Source organism: Lutjanus erythropterus, chromosome 10 (assembly GCF_056507025.1).
Source record: "Lutjanus erythropterus isolate fLutEry1 chromosome 10, fLutEry1.hap2, whole genome shotgun sequence".
Classification (NCBI taxonomy): Eukaryota; Metazoa; Chordata; class Actinopteri; order Lutjaniformes; family Lutjanidae; genus Lutjanus; species Lutjanus erythropterus.
In genome coordinates, this window is record NC_139326.1 from 16338161 (window position 1) to 16354209 (window position 16049).

General features: G+C 39.7%; 1 protein-coding gene across 5 annotated transcripts in view; it reads left to right on the top strand.

Moving 5' to 3' along the window:
- The window catches only part of kcnt1b (potassium sodium-activated channel subfamily T member 1b), a 91459-nt gene that overhangs the window by 11272 nt on the left and 64138 nt on the right, over window positions 1-16049 (top strand). For 2 of the 5 annotated variants that reach the window (XM_084728392.1, XM_084728394.1), the window contains exon 1: window positions 15438-15675. The exons of the other annotated variants lie outside the window; for them this stretch is intronic. In XM_084728392.1, the coding sequence (XP_084584518.1) occupies window positions 15530-15675 (146 nt within the window). In that variant the 5' untranslated portion in view covers window positions 15438-15529. Of the gene's footprint in view, window positions 1-15437; window positions 15676-16049 lie in introns of those variants that run through there. 5 annotated transcript variants of the gene reach the window in all.

Consider the following 16049-nt stretch of genomic DNA (forward strand, 5'->3'; position numbering starts at 1 on the left):
GAGTGTCTGATTATACATCCGAGTGTGCGTACGTGGGTTTATTTCTCAGTCTGTCAGCCAGCAGAGGGAGAGGGGGAGGGGGAGGGGGAGGGGGGCAGCCTCTGTCAATGTCAGAAATAGAAACAAACCACCAAACACTTTTATAGATGCCGACAGGGTTGAAAACAGAAAGAACAGCACAGAGGGAATTGGTTCCATCTATCCTTCCTCTATGTGTCTAATCTTGTTGGGGTTTTTTTCTCCTCCTCTAATCAAGACAGGATGCTGATGGGAGTAACGTCGACAGAATGAGTGTTAATTGGTCACTAAATCAACTCTTAACACGAAGTGTGAGTCAAATAGTACTTCTTGGAATAGTGACCCCGCACTGACGCATGTTCTGCTGTCAAGCAACAGCGACTCTCCAACATGTATCATTCACTCATATTGCCGTGAAAATCTCTAATAGGACAGCTTTACAGCAGCACAGAAGAGGCCTAGTTTGTAGCTTGATAATCGTCTACTGTGTTTCTGAAGTGATCTACATTGATTCTGGTACATTTCTTGTTAATATTGAATTTTCTGAAGCCACAGGTCTTCCCTGATGATTTGTTACTTGTAAATTGTGTTAAATTGTTGTTTTGAGTTGCATCTTTTCAAGGCCATTATAGATTTTTTTTTTTTCTGTCCAGATAGACGTTACAGAACCAAGCTCCGAGTGGAATAAAGTGTTCTGAGACAATAATTGTGCACTGATACTGGCAGCAGCTGTTTGTTTGCACGGATTCCGTGGCAGACGTGACTGCTGGGATTTGATGCCTGAGTGATTTCTCATCTGAGCGAGTTCCGGAGGCTGATGATAAGATGGAGCAGAAGGAACACAAAACCCCAGAGGAAAGGGAAGAGTATGATGGAGTAGATGGCAGATAGGAGGAAAGAAGAAGGAGAAGAAAGGACCAAACAGAAAGGAGGCAAACGGGTGATGAGTGTCACTGATATGAAGATGACGATAAGGATGATTAGGTCCAATAAGTCATGGCAGGCTAACAGCCTGAGTGCTCTCCGGCTGTGTTCACACTGCAGGCTCAAATCCAAATCCCTGCTCACTTTAGATTTAGCATGGCAATTCATTTTTTATCAGATAGACCTGTTTAAATGGAGAGCAGTGTCAAAAAGACAAATGTACAATTGTATGTATTATGACAACTAAAAATATGTTTATATAGGCTCATAGTGTTGGCTCTATTATCTTTTAGTTTATGGTATCTTTATGAAAATTTTCTCAATGGCATCAACTTTTGGAAGCATATTTTATCAGCTGTACCTTGGAAGAGAAATTGTCTGATCCCTCAGAGTTGTATACCTCCAAGCTTATTGGATCCTTTTATCAATGCTGGCATGTTTCCTGACAGAAACAATCCAAAGCATGTCTTCATTTTTTACGAATAAAGACATTAACAGTGTTAGTTGTAATGTCTGTAAAATGGTCATACCAATTAAGGAAACTGTGGAAACTACCTGTCGACACTGGGATTTGAAAATGAGGAGAATTTTTGCCACCCTGCCCCAGGCTGCCTGGTTCTCAAATTTTTATTAATTTTTTAGGCCCAATTTTACACATATGTATGTGAGGCACATCACTGATGGGTGATGGTTCCAGTCTGCAATTCCATGAACAAAAGTGCAGAATGCAAAGTGCAGTGCAGGTCACAGAATTCTGGGGGCAGCAAAACAAACTATTGTCATTCTAATAAAGTCTGGCAATATTTGTCCTTTCCCCTGTCATTCTGTGAGCAACAGTGATCTGATTTTATGCTGCATATGAAATGAGTTGGTGAGCAGCAGGGCACAGTGAGGAGCTGGATACCTGCCTGAGAAGTTAGTTGCAGGTTTGCAGCCTGCAGTTCTTCATCTAATAGCTCACTGTGGCTGCTCCTGACTTCCCCTGATACATCATAGCTTGTTCTGCTCATGCTGAAAATGACTTTTGTCTTGTTTTGTAGTTGCACTTTTGATGAATGATGAAGTGGTGATGAGCGGTAAAGCCAAGCTGACAAACTGTAACATGTATTCGTATTTCCTGCAACTACTTTGAAATTTGAAAGTCAACACTTGTTTTTCCAGTTAAATGCTTTGAATGTAGCAGACTACCTTTTTGTAGATAGTTACAATATGGGAGATTTATGGTAAAATATTTAAACTGGAGGCGAGTTGGAGAGAAGGGAAAAATACTGGAAAATCCTGGGAAAAACTGGAGGGTTGACAGGTATGGTGGAAACACCAGAAATATGCCTAACCATCTTTCTAAGCAACATGAGCTTAAATTCCGGGAGTTCTATGTATTTGACAGTCCATTCCCACTGTTTCTCAAATGAGCAGCACATCTCTTTCATGCTTTAAGCATAGGGAGGGAAAACGAGCAAAGAAAGGGTCACAGTGCAATTACAAACTTTGAAGAAAATTGATCAGGAATCAATAAGGGAATCAATTAAGCATCAGACTGATAAGCAGAATCGATAATGGCTCTGCTATCAGTAAAATCTGATCAATTCCCATTCCCAGCCTAGCTAGCTAGCTTATTAAGCTAATGTCAGCGCCACGAGTTGAAAATGCTGTCTACAGCTGACTGTTTTAAGTTTCCAGCTGACTTCTTCTAAAACAGTTTTGTAAAAGTAGCCTGAAATATCCCTGTTTGGGGGCGTACTTATTTGAATTTCAGTATCTTGAACTTTTAACTTCATGAGAAGAATGAGGATTACATGTATAAATGTATACATGTATTTCAAGTAGCTTAATGTTGGTTGTTAATGTTGGCTACAGTTTCTCGAGTGTAAACTAAATGGATTAGAGAAAGAAAAACGTGCATTTACAAATCCATCTGCTACTTCAGCACCACATACAGCGCCAAAGATCAATGCACAACACATTTAGGCTACTGATATCTCAGAGCCACAGTTGGGACCATAGATGCACTAACCTCATGCAGATAAAGGATCAATGAGTCAGGTAGACTAGACTGACATATTCAGTTAAATAGAGGATGGAGAGGAGGACTGGCAGGTTAACAGGTGGGATGCATTTTGGTTGTTTTGCTAGCAAGGTAGATGGTATCTCCCCTCGAATCGCTAATAGGTAACAACTGTGGGTAGGAAGCTAGTTAGCCACATATACATGTAAACGTAGGTGTCACATTGGGAATTTGGATCGTACATTGACATTGTCGCTTTTTTCGTTAAGTCAAGACTGTCCTGTGAACAAATACATTTAAAGGGGAGAAAGGCATTATAATGTTTATTTCTCAAACAATCTCAATGAGTAGTGTTATATTCAAGGTTTTATGGTCTACCTGGAGTAAGAAAAACATCTTTTTTTTTTTTTTGTTACTCCATGTTGCTAATAAACCCTTGACTATAACTGCACTCATTGAGATTAGTTGATATATAAACGTGATAGTGCTTTTTATCCAGACAAACTGCAGCTCCCCCTTTTTCATGTCTTCATTCACAGGTTGGTCTTGACCTAATAAAAAATGGCAGCAACATCGGTGGGAAACAAGCCAAAGCTGTCAATGTACTGTCATATGTTTATGGTTAGCCAGGCCTGCTGAGCTTATTGTTGCTAAGCTATGGTTGTTGAAGGGTTTATTGCATGGTCAGTTGCATGCAGGTGGACATCAGCATTAAGATTTCCATATAGTCCAGATGATTAGATTTTATGTAAATAACATGTACATCACAGTTTAAAGGATAAAAAAAAAATCAACTTGGAGACATTTTACATCTTTACGTCATCTCGTCTGACGTGCTTGAAAGGCCGAATGTTGTTACTGGTGACATTCACGGCTCCGCTTAGCAACCGGAGCTCGCAATTTAGACCATAGGTGGCATTAGTCACCACCATCAGCAGCACAGAGTGGGTGGGCGACACTTAAGGGCCGCTAGACTTGTTCGCATCAGCAGCAGAGTGGCTGTGTGTCTTTGACGTGCTGTTGGTTTAAGGATTATTCTGTCACAATGAAGCAGAGGCCCAAAACATGTTGTCTGTTTTGTCACATTCTACATGGAGACAAGTTTCTCTAAGGATTTGTGCAGCCAGCGAGCAGAGACTGGAATGTGAACAAATAAAGGGTGAAAATGAAGGGAGAGCCGAGGCGTTGCGTTCCTCAAAAGCTCAATTTGGACATAGCTTCATTTCAGCAATTTCCACTTAGATTTATTTCCCCTTAACGCCATGGGGGTATTAGTGAAAGTGGCACAACATGTTCAAGCTGAAAACAACGAGCGTGCAGCTCACACAGAGTGCCTTTATTGGTCTTCATATGAAATCATTTGGAACATTGGCACAGCCTCAGAGGGATAGCTCAAATGGGACAAACAATTAAAAGGTAGCAAGGGAGAATTAGCATGGGGGGATTAATAATTTCTTGTACCCCTCAGAATTTGTCTTCTGGGCCATTGCATCTTCCTGCCTGGAAATCTCTGGTGCATTTGCTGTTTAGCCTCCATGCTCCGTCTTGCCAACTTAATTATCATCGGTAGAGTTGGATTGTCAGACTTTAATAAGCAGCTGTGATGATGGAGGCATTAGGATGAGGTTGTCAGCACTTGGGTGAGTGTGAGACGTACAGCGTCACATAGAGGATAATTCAGGAATCGCAGAAGAACACAATGCCTTCCTCTAGTTCAAAAGGATTCAAATATGCAAGGTCTAAATACTGAAGCTGCATTTGAATAGTAAAATATTAATTTGTTTTTTTTTTTAGAACTAAGTTAAGAATTTGTGCAATCGTTGCCTTATCATAATAAGCTTAAACACCAACTAATTATGAGTCATTGATGTCCCTTATTTTCATTTGTATGGTTGTGAAAGCTGAAAGATGATTTCATCTGTGGAGCCTTACTTATCTGCCTGTTTGATTTTTGCCTGGCTTAGGTAATCAGCAAAATGTTTCATAATCAATGTAGCCGCCGCTGTGGGTCACTGATCACGGATTTGCAGCATTTAGTAAAGAGCCCAGTGGCAGCCTTTTCTAATAACACAACTGACTGCCAGTCAAATGGTGCGTTTTTTTTTCCCACCCACTGTCTGTTTACTTAACATAGTCTAGCAATCTCTCTTTGTTCATATATACACTCTTTGGCTTCCCTGTTTTCAATATAAGATAAGCTTGAAATACATAACATGTATACTAATCTCTACATTATTATTGTTTATATGCCTTTGTATATGTTGGGGAACTTTCGGAAAGGAATAGTTTGAATTATTTAATGTGGGTTTGTATGTAATAGTGAACTACCTATGGTAGTTAGCGGTCGGCATACCCCCAGTTAGGAGAAGCAGCAGGAGTACCAGTGCAGGAAGCTAAGCAATGAAGACAGGGTTGCAGAACACTGGAGTTGCCTGTCTTCTGCTATCTCACTCTGTTTGTTTTATCGTGTGACTTTGGTGAATCCTAAGTAACATTTCAAATATCTAAACATAAACTAAACATTGTCATTATCTGCTCTAATGTAACCTGCAAACATTAGGATGTCTGGCTAACTAACACTGATGCTAACTGCAGTATCGTTACCTCCAGCCAAACTTGTGCTCAATACCACTGCATTTACCAAACTCATGGCTTATTCTCAGGGGTTACATGCGATTAGCTGTCTGGAGGGTTTGAGGAGGATGAGGGCTGGTGCTGAATCAAAGTGACAATGATGCACCTCTCTCTGGCTCGCTCACTTAGGTCAGAGACAGGTTAGCCTAGCTCTTATCCCGGCTCTCCTCCTGGGGCAATCATGGTCCAGGTGGTCTGCTGAGTGACTGTCTCAAAGTACACTGCAAGGATTTATTCCCCGCACTTCCTTCCTTTTACAGTAATGAATGCATTTCTGTAATCTATTGTATACGTATGTGTCAGCATCTGACCAAGGTTTGCTAGGGTGAAAGCTAGCTTTAGCTTCAGTCTTTTGCTATTAACATCAGGCCGATATCATGTATGCAGCTGTTGAGTAACTTTTCATATTTAATACATTTTCACAGGGTTATGGTTTTAAAATGTGTCGGATGAAAACTTTAAAAAGTCGCTGGAAACTGACTTCTCAGCTGACTCAAAGAGTTTAAACATTAGCTCACACTAGCCAGCTACAATTATGAAATCTGCTGGTGAGAATCATCATTTTGGCCAACAGAAACCATGGATGCCAGCCTGAAATGAAAAGCTGTTTTTGTTTAACATCTACCTCTCTGTGGAATTGAAGACCGTATGTTTCAACAATTACTGCCAATTTTTTAATTAAATCTGCCACCGTTGTATAGAGAAAAGAGGGTCAGACTCAGGAATAATATCATCCAACAAGCATTTTGCTTGGTCATGTACGGCAGAAAATCACACGAAATGTTTTCGGACACCCGGTGTTCATCAATGTGCGTCACTGTCACTGTATGTAATGTATGTGCAATGCGAGAATGGAAAGCTTGACAGACATAGCAACAATAACCAAGGAGGACGGGGCCTAATGAAGGGTTAATTGGCTGTAGAGATGTCTGTCTTCTCTTGAATTTAATGGAGCTAGATAGATGGCTTATGGTGCTCAAGAAATACATTTGAAAAATGCAACACTAATGTCTGCAAAACTCAGCAACTCACACCAAAACAATCTAGATCAATGAATAGCACTGAAAGCCATATATATATTTTTTATTTTGGGTTGAACTGTCCCATCTAACTTGTTTTCCTGGTCTCATATACTGTACAAGTAAAGCTTAGCTGTTGGACCTGAATGACAGGGACTACAGAAGACTCTGTTTGATCATTCTAACCACAAGACTAATGATTTTTGTGTGTTAATCCTGTATCAAAGGCCTCAAAGATAAAAAAGAAGGCAAGACCTTAAATCTCCATTTTTAATTTAGACGTAACACTGCAAGACATTGGCCTGATTTATTGTGTTGTCGATACAAGATTGTAAGTCAAATGATAAAATATGTTTGCGAAAAACATTGACTTTGATCCAAGTGAGCTCTGCTGATTTATGAAAGAAGACCTCACCTCAGCTTTTTGGGATAGAGTGAGTAACGAGACCATTATTCAAACAGCTCAGGTGCAAGGATCAATACTGTACAGATTGGAATGTGAGTTTTTACTGAAGAAGAGATGTTAAGTTTCTGACATCTGATTTGGAAACTCTGCAGTTATTCACATAGTTAAGAAATTCTATTCAAAATGTGCACATGTGCTGGCAAATAACAACTGATAGTCCTTTTTTTTATGCAAACAAAGACAAGAGCACTGTTTTCTGGTGCGGCATCATGCTGAGAGCAGTTGTTTTATTCATGAAACTGTTGAACATGGCCTGTTAGTCTTTAATGTGGCCACATAAAAGTGCCTGCATATTTTCAGAGAACTGTCAAAGGAAAATGGTAGTTGAATCCAAAACCTCCCAAAAAGAAGCTTCTTAGGAGGTGTTGCACATGTTTCTGCACATGCTGAACTAGTAGTTTCCTCACGGTTCAGCAGAGCTGCTCTTATGTTTTCAGGGCACATAGAAGAGACTGAAAGAAATGATTTAATGGTTCCACAGACAATTTGAAGACTAGATTTTTTTTAAGATGAACTATTGGCTCTGCCAAACTCACTTTACACAAGTGAACATTCCCTCAGACATTTTCATCTTTGGAAGAGAACATAAGGTTATGACCAGTAAATGGGTAGTTGAACCTTTTTGCACAAAGCAGCCTTTGGCAAAACAGCAGTCGGTGAGCAAAAGCATCATCCCTCTGTGTGTGTGTGTGTGTGTGTGTGTGTGTGTGTGTGTGTGTGTGTGCGCGTGCGTGCGTGCGTGCGTGTGTGTGTGCTCGAGTGCGTGTGTACACTCCTGTGTGTAAGGCTGCCAGTGGCATTGGCTAGACTTCTTCCTCCTCTCTGGCTATGCTGTGCACAGACAGACAGCTCGCCCACAGCAGCGCCAGCTCACTGCCTTAATATGTTTTGACAGAGGAAGCTTTATCACAGCTCTCGACGCCCATCTGCAGTATGGAGCATGAAGCTGAGGCTCGCCTAATGATTATGGACCTACAGAGGGGAGGCCTGGTTGGTCACTATGACTTTTTTCACAGGCAGAATGTAGCTCAGTGCTGCAACAATTTGTCGAATAGTTGGTTAGATGATTGACAGAAAATTAATTACAGACTATTTTATTGATAAATTGTTTCAATCATTTTTCGACCAAAATGTTGAACATTTGCTGGTTCCAGCTTCTTAAATGTGAAGATTGGCTGCTTTTCTTTGTCATTTCTGACAATAAAAGTCTTTTGCTTTTGGACTGTTGGTTGGACAAAATAAGCACTTTGCTCTGGGAAATTGCAAAGAACATTTTTCACATTTCCTTTTACATTATACTTACTAAACAGTTGATTCAATTTGAAAATAATCTGTAGATTAATCTATAATGAAAATAATCATCAGCTGCAGCCTGAATGTAGCTCACAAATTAAAGGAAATTGGTCACTTCTGTACGCAGTTAACCTAATTTAGAGTACATTTTCTTGTTTCCTCTCATGTAATAACATTTTTATCCAGCTTATCCACGATCACATATTTTTTAACAGTGCCCTCAGCTTCATTTTTCTCTGACTTTAAATGTGATATCAGTGCCACTATGACACAGCCTGGTGTTGGGTTTATCAGCACTGTCCCCAAAACTCAGTTTCCTGTTTTTTTTTCTCTCTTCTCTCTTTCATCTCAGTGGCTGGAAGTTACTCATCTTGCAGAAACTGGAATCCTTTCAAGTTTATGTGCCAAGAATTTGAGAGTGGAATGCTTTACCAGCCTATACCCAGTGCTCTGCTAATAGGCTTTACTGCAGCTCTCTTTATCTGTTCTATATCCCTGCATTTTTGCAGCTTGAACCTATAATGAAATATCCAGTGAGTGAATCTGAAGCCACTCAGGGGGCTAATCGTGCTGCAATAATTTCAGAGCTCTTGCTACAATGGAAATAAACTGCATCCTCTGAGCACACGCCTGTCAATAGGGCTGTAAGATCATAACAATTAAGCATAGATGGGAAATATTGACCAGTCCTAAAACGCTATTCTGAATTCATGTCTGGCAAGGGAGTATGAGCTGGCAACTGATACCGAGCCAGTCTTTAATGAATGTAAATTTGATTCGTGTTTAAAATTTAACAGAATCACCACTGCCTTTAGATTTTGTTTTCTACTCTTATTTTTTGCTCCATTAGAGCCTATCTTGTCTTATTTTCCCCTGCTTGGGGTGCAGGTTCCTCCCGGCTTCTGTCATGTATTTGAAGCATGTAAATAGGAGCAGCTTGTTCAAGGGTGCAACATTAGTACAACCTTACAGGAGATAAACCCAGGGCTATACTGCCATCTGTGTCATTACATCTACAGTACATGAGGTCGGCACTGGCTGCTGGTACCTGTTTCCTGTAGTACAGTGTGGGTTTTTTTCCCAGCTGCTGTTATCAAATAGGTCTTGCACAATCTGTAGTTCTCTACTTCGCCACAAAGTGTCTCTGTGCTCAAATCTTCTACAACTGTTTCTACTACTGATGAACCTGTTTACATCCTCTTCTCTATCTTTTTATAGAACAGTTCTAACTCAATACATAATTATTATTATTTTTTTTTTATGGCTTTGCTTTCCTTGCTCTCAACTGAAACCACTACACACACACACACACACACACACAAGCACTTGTAAGGACACAAGGCCTTCCTCATTTATCAGTTTCTTATCAGTAATCGATTACTGAACCCTCTTCCGCTGTAATATTGTGATTTGAAATGCCTTAAAACTGATTAAAAAGTAGAACCACAGCTCCTAAAAAGTTGAGACATTGTGTGAAATGTTGATAAAAACAGAATGCAGTGATTTTCAATTAAATACAGGACAAAGACTAGATATTTAATATTCAGTCTTATTATCATTATTATTATTATTATTATTATTATTATTATTATTATTATTATTATTATTATTTATTTATTATTATTATTATTATTATTATTATTATTATTATTATTTATTTATTTATTTATTTATTTATTTATTTATTTATTTATTTATTTATTATTATTATTATTATTATTATTATTATTATTATTATTATTATTGTTATTATTATTATTATTATTATTATTATTATTATTATTATTGTTATTATTATTATTGTTATTGTTATTGTTGTTGTTGTTGTTGTTGTTGTTGTTGTTGTTGTTTTGATGAATGTAGGCTACACTCATTCTACATTTGATGCCTGCAACATGTGTCAAAAAAGCTTGGACAGCAGCAACAGAAATCTGGGATTGTTGTGGAATGCTTAAAAAAGAGCTGTGTGGAACATTCGAGAGGTAAACGGATGGCTCAGTCGCTTGTAAGCATTACAGAGAATTTAGAGATTTCACCATCTACAAGCCAACACTGAATGCTTGTCATCTTTGACCCCTCAGGCAGCACTGCATTAAAAACCCACATAATTGTATAGGGTACTACATGTGCTTGGGAACACTCAGGAAAATGGTTGTCAGTAAACACAGTTTGTCACTGCATCTGCAAATGCAATTTAAGACTCTAGCATGCAAAGCAAAAGTCACATATCAACAACATCCAGAAATTCTTCAGACTTCTCTGGGCCTGAGCTCATCTGTGATGAAGTGATGGAAAGTGGGAAAGTGTGCTGTGGTTTGACGAGTCCACATTTCAGAATTGTGATGAATGGGAGTGTGTTAGTGCCCATAGCATCATGGCCAGCTGTCACAGGCCCCATTAATGCCGAAAGGTGCATAATAGGTTTTGGAGGAACACATGCTGCCATCTGGACAATGTCTTTCTCAGAGATGTCCCTTCACATTCCAGTAACACAATGCCAAGACACATTTTTTACGTGTTCAATAGCTTGGCATCGGAGTAAAAGAATTTGGGTACTAGACTGGCCTTCCTGCAGTCCAGACCTGTCTCCCATCAAAACTGTATCATATAGAAGTGCAAAAATAGGACAAAAACCCAGCACCTTGAATGCACTAGCATCTGAAGTTGTATTAAAAATCATATATGTGGAATTTCAGCATGCCATGCTCTACTGTAATGCCTTTATACCACCCAGGCCTTATATCAAGCAAAAATGGCAAATAATTTCACTTTCAAAACTTAAACAATTAGTGTCCTCAGTTCCCAAATGCTTTCTGAGTGTTGTTAAAAGAAAAGGTGATGTATCACAGTGGTAAACATGCCCCTGTCCTAACTGTTTTTGGAACATGTTGCTGGCATCCAACTCAGAATGAGTGTATATTAATGAAAAACAATGAAGTTATTCAGTTTGAACAATAAATATATTGTCTTTGTGTTAGGTTCAACTGAATATAGCTCAAAGTTCTTGCATTGCATTCTTTTTTTATTTACATTTTTCAGCCTGTCCCAACTTTTTTAGAATTTGGGTTGTATTTTGAGGAGAGTCAGCCATACAGTGCAAAAATGAAGGATCGGTGTATTATAATAGAACCTTGTGCTAGATTTACTTAACCAAAAAAAAGCATATGTGCTCCTCAATGAGCAATTGATACCCAACATACATACATATATACATATAAAGCTTATAAAAGAAAGTATATAGAAATTATATCAACAATGTAATTGTTCATTGCGATGTTTGCCAGTTTGGTACACATCACCTAACCGTACTACAAGTGTTTGTATGAAAGGTACTATACAAATAAAGAGTGACACATATGATTGAGTGATACATACACAGAAACATGCTCATGTCCGTCTATCTATATGTACAAAGTATGTATTTTTTTTCTCTCTTTCTCATGATTATTGTAGTAGCTTTGGGTATAAACTACATTCAACAATAAAAACATAAGTAGTACCAAGGAGAAATGTCATTAACAAACGCAGTTAGAACAGCACCTTACGAGCTGATAACACATATAATGAAGGGCAAAAAGTTTGATTGTGCATTTGATCATCTTGATCACCACCAAGCCTCCTCTCTCCTCAATCCTCTTCTCAAGATGCATTTAAGGAATTGAGACATCCTTTCTATCATTTTAGGAAACTGTCATAGTGAAAAAAAACAACCATCTAATATGTAAAAGCATAAAATCTAAGTGAAAAAAGTTTTTATGCATTCACAACAGTGGATAACAACACTGCTATCTAACAGTTGGGGTTTAAACAACAAAATGAACCACTGCCATGAATCTTTGCATGTATCATAATATCACAATACAGCGTTTGAGCGACACTTACGTGTACTGATCTGATATTTTCTTACATCCTTACCCTCAAGATGGCGTGTGCTGTTATCAGTTTCCAGGTCACAGGCAGGAAGATAGAAGAGATGAGGAGGTGCAAAATAGAGAAATTAGAAAAGGCCATAGTCTCCTCAACAGGAGATTTGTTTTTCACATGATTAAATAATTCCACATTGTTCATTGATCAGCATATTTTCATTTCCCATAAAATGCATTACAGTTTTAACTGGTGGATAATGCTTTTTTGCAATTAGGATAAGAGTGCAGGAGCAGCCAACCATTATTTATACAGAGGAAGTTAACTGCTAACTTACACATTACATTATAAAACATGCCATACAGTTACACACACACTGACAACTTGGGGTTAATCAGTACATTAGATTCTGTTTTATACCAGGGACTACTGAGTTGCTTCACTGCAACAGTCTGGGTTAAGTAGCTTATCAAAAAAAAACAAAAAAAAAAACATCTATACCAGCTGTTTTGGTGAAAGGTTGTGGTTGTTTTTGTCCTCTCACCTCCCAGACCTTCCTGTCCAGTCACAGATTAAATATGCAACCCTTTCCTCACAGGTCTGCCTCTCTAATCCCAAGGTTACTATCAACAGATAATTTAATGTCTTTCCTGAGGGCTGAACCCAAAATGCCATGTGCAGTGAATGTAGATTGTATTATGTGTTTACTAAATGCATTACTAATGAGAGCTCAGCTCATGTGTTGCTGCTCTGGCTACATTAGAAATAAATTGCTTCCTGTAATCACATGACTGTCAATAGACCTCTAGGTCATGATCATGATCTACAGACCTCTTACAATTGTTCCATGAAACAGAACGAAACATTTTGTGATACTGATTACAGCCATTACCCTCCAAGCCGCTCGGACAGCCTTTCTGGAAGATCTATTTGGTCTTTAAGTAGAGTTTTATAACTTTTGTGGTGTCAATATCTATATGTATTATAATTATTATTTGTTTTAATGTATTTTTTATCAACATTTTACAGCTTCTCATTATTTATTTTTGTTCTGTATTAGTCTCTAAATCCATTTTTAACATTCTACATTTTGTCAAACACTTGCAAAGCACTTCAGATTATGCTTTAAATAAAGACTGATTTATTGATTAATGAACAGTTTTTACAAATTGCTGCTTAATTCATGTTTGGCACCAAATGGTATAATCTAAGAACTGAAAACAGACAGAGAGACATCAATATCATCATGCACTGTCTCCTGTCTTATACATCTGACCCATTGTACAACTACAAAGCCACCTGCAGCTAATGACCCATATCAGGTTATGAGTTAAATTCAGAACTTATTTTAAAGTCCTTAAGTGTGTGTGCACTGATGACTTCTTATAATAGGAAACATGAGAGGCCCAGTGGCCCAGTTGTTAACACTCTCACCTCACAGTAGAGTTGGTCACGATCCAATCTGTGTCATATTCTCTCCCATTTGTCTCATTAAGGCGCTCCAGTTTCTTTCACTTTCCGAACACATGCAAGTCAGACGGATTAGAAAACAAATAACCCATGGCTAATGGATGACGGTGCAAGTTTAGCTGTAACTGTATTTGCCAGTGAGTATCTTTGCTTTTAATTTAGCTTTTTAAGTTAGTGTGCCAGTGTACCAATTGGTTTTGAAAATTGCTGCTCAGTAAGGGTTTACTTGCCAAAAAAAGGATAGACTTTATGGATCATTTACAACAGTTCTGTTTAATTTAGCAGTGTCTTCCAGGATTCCCCCTTATTTAAGGTACAAGGTATCATGATGATGTATTAGCATTGCTCAACAGAGGGCTGCAGTGCAAAAATAAGTCCTGCTGCTGCCTGTTGCGTCCTGTCAGCTCAGAACCGGTCCACCTGTCAAGAGCAACAGCTTAATCCAGGACGTTGTGGTGGATCTGGTCTCTGTAGGATGTTGGCACAACAGTCTGATTTCCTGTTACTTTGTCAGCCTGGGTCCCCTTTCATTCATTTAATTTTCCAGTCCAGACGTTAGCCAGGAGCAGCCTTAAGTCTAAACTGCATGCAGCATCTTTTGACCACACAGCCAGATCAGATGGATGTATCGCTGGTTGTGTGACCATCCCAGGAGGAGTGGAGGAGAGTGGGAATAAAATCCATGCTAAATCAGCTGCTCTTTAATCCAAACACTACACTTCCTTTTCTAATGTCTATAAGTGTATTTCTCTCATAGGTAATGCACGCTTAAGCAATGCAGCCAATAAAACAAACAGATTGAAAGAAAATGGTCACAAAATTTGAGGGATCTATGGTCGTTGCATCTGCATGTGCCGTCGTTGCCATGGATAACCTGAGAAGAGAAGATGAGAGATGTGACATGTCTCTAAACTTATTAGCTTTGTGGTTTGTTGAACTTAATGCACCTTAGAGAGCACTCCATCATTGTTTATTGCACATTAGGTTCTTGTAAAGGGCACTTTCTCATATTTTAATGACCACTGGGGCATCTAAAGGGGCACTTTTCCTGTTTGTTTTTGTCAGATTTAAGTAGCAGTGCCTCCTCCTGTAGGCTGTTCTCCATGTGTCACGTGCGTTTCCATGCAAACCAGTGTGATCATGCTTATGGAGTGTTTGTTTATAAGCCACCTGCTCATTTGTCTGTGGCTTCTCATTATACCGATTATGCGTGTCTGTAGTGAAAATGATAGTTGCAGGAAACTGAACAGTGAAGATCTCTAGTGAGTGCAGCTTGACTTACATAATTCCATCTTCTATTCATAACCATTTTAATTATTAAGATAAGTGTGTGAAAACAGGATTTGTAATTCGAAAGGATCTAAAGCCTCAGAAATCAAGAAGACCTGGTGATGAAGGTGAATGATTGGCCCGATCAATAGGGAATCGCGGATCATTAGATTTGACCATGTCGGTTATGTAACCGGTCGGGGAGCCCGTTGGGTTGGCCGAGCTCTTGACGTTACATCGTGACGACGCGTGAATCTCAGAGACGCAGGGGGACCTCAGTGATCTCCATCAGGGATGGAGAAGCGCTAGATGAGCAGGAGACAAGCTGCTGCTCGCCTCAGTGTGATGCGGTAGGCAGCGAGGCAGACGATCCCCCTCCGCCCCTGCGAAGCAGCACCAGTGAGACGGGACGGGGATGCGGTTTTCCGGCGAGGGTCTCTGAGTGAGAGGAGAGGAGAGGAGAGGAGAGGAGAGGAGAGGGGAGGCTGCCTGTTGTGACAACAGGAGGAGGAAACATATTGGCCGCTCTCTGCTGGAGGTAGCACCCGGTGAGGCAGAGACAGAGCCATGGCAGGCGCTAAGCTGACGCCCTCGCCCTCGGAGATCGACCCAGACGTCAAGACCGAGGTGCAGAAAACCCCAGAGCCCACCTGGGTCAACCCCGTCAACCCCCTCCGGACCATGGGCTCTTTTGGGAGCGATGCCGGCCAAAGGTAGCTGCCGCAGATCGCATGTTTCTCAATGCCGCTCGCTTGCACACACGCAGCATCCACGAAATGACATGATGCTGCGAGCGCAAGGTGCAGAAAGTCTTCTTAATAACTTGGCTCGTAATTATCCTTAGGCAAAAGTTGCGCCGTGATCAATATCCCATTAAATCTATCCAGCCGTGAATTGTGATATTATCGTTAGGCAACGGGTGGCACAGGCGGTGTTTTCTCTATTGGGGTTACACATAAACACGAGCAGTGCACCTCTTCTGTATGAGTCAGTTTCATGACAGATGGATGATTGCCTCTGCCGTCAATCATTTTTCTCTCAGCAGCATCATGGGATTCATTAATGGCTGCGGTGTATAGTGATTACA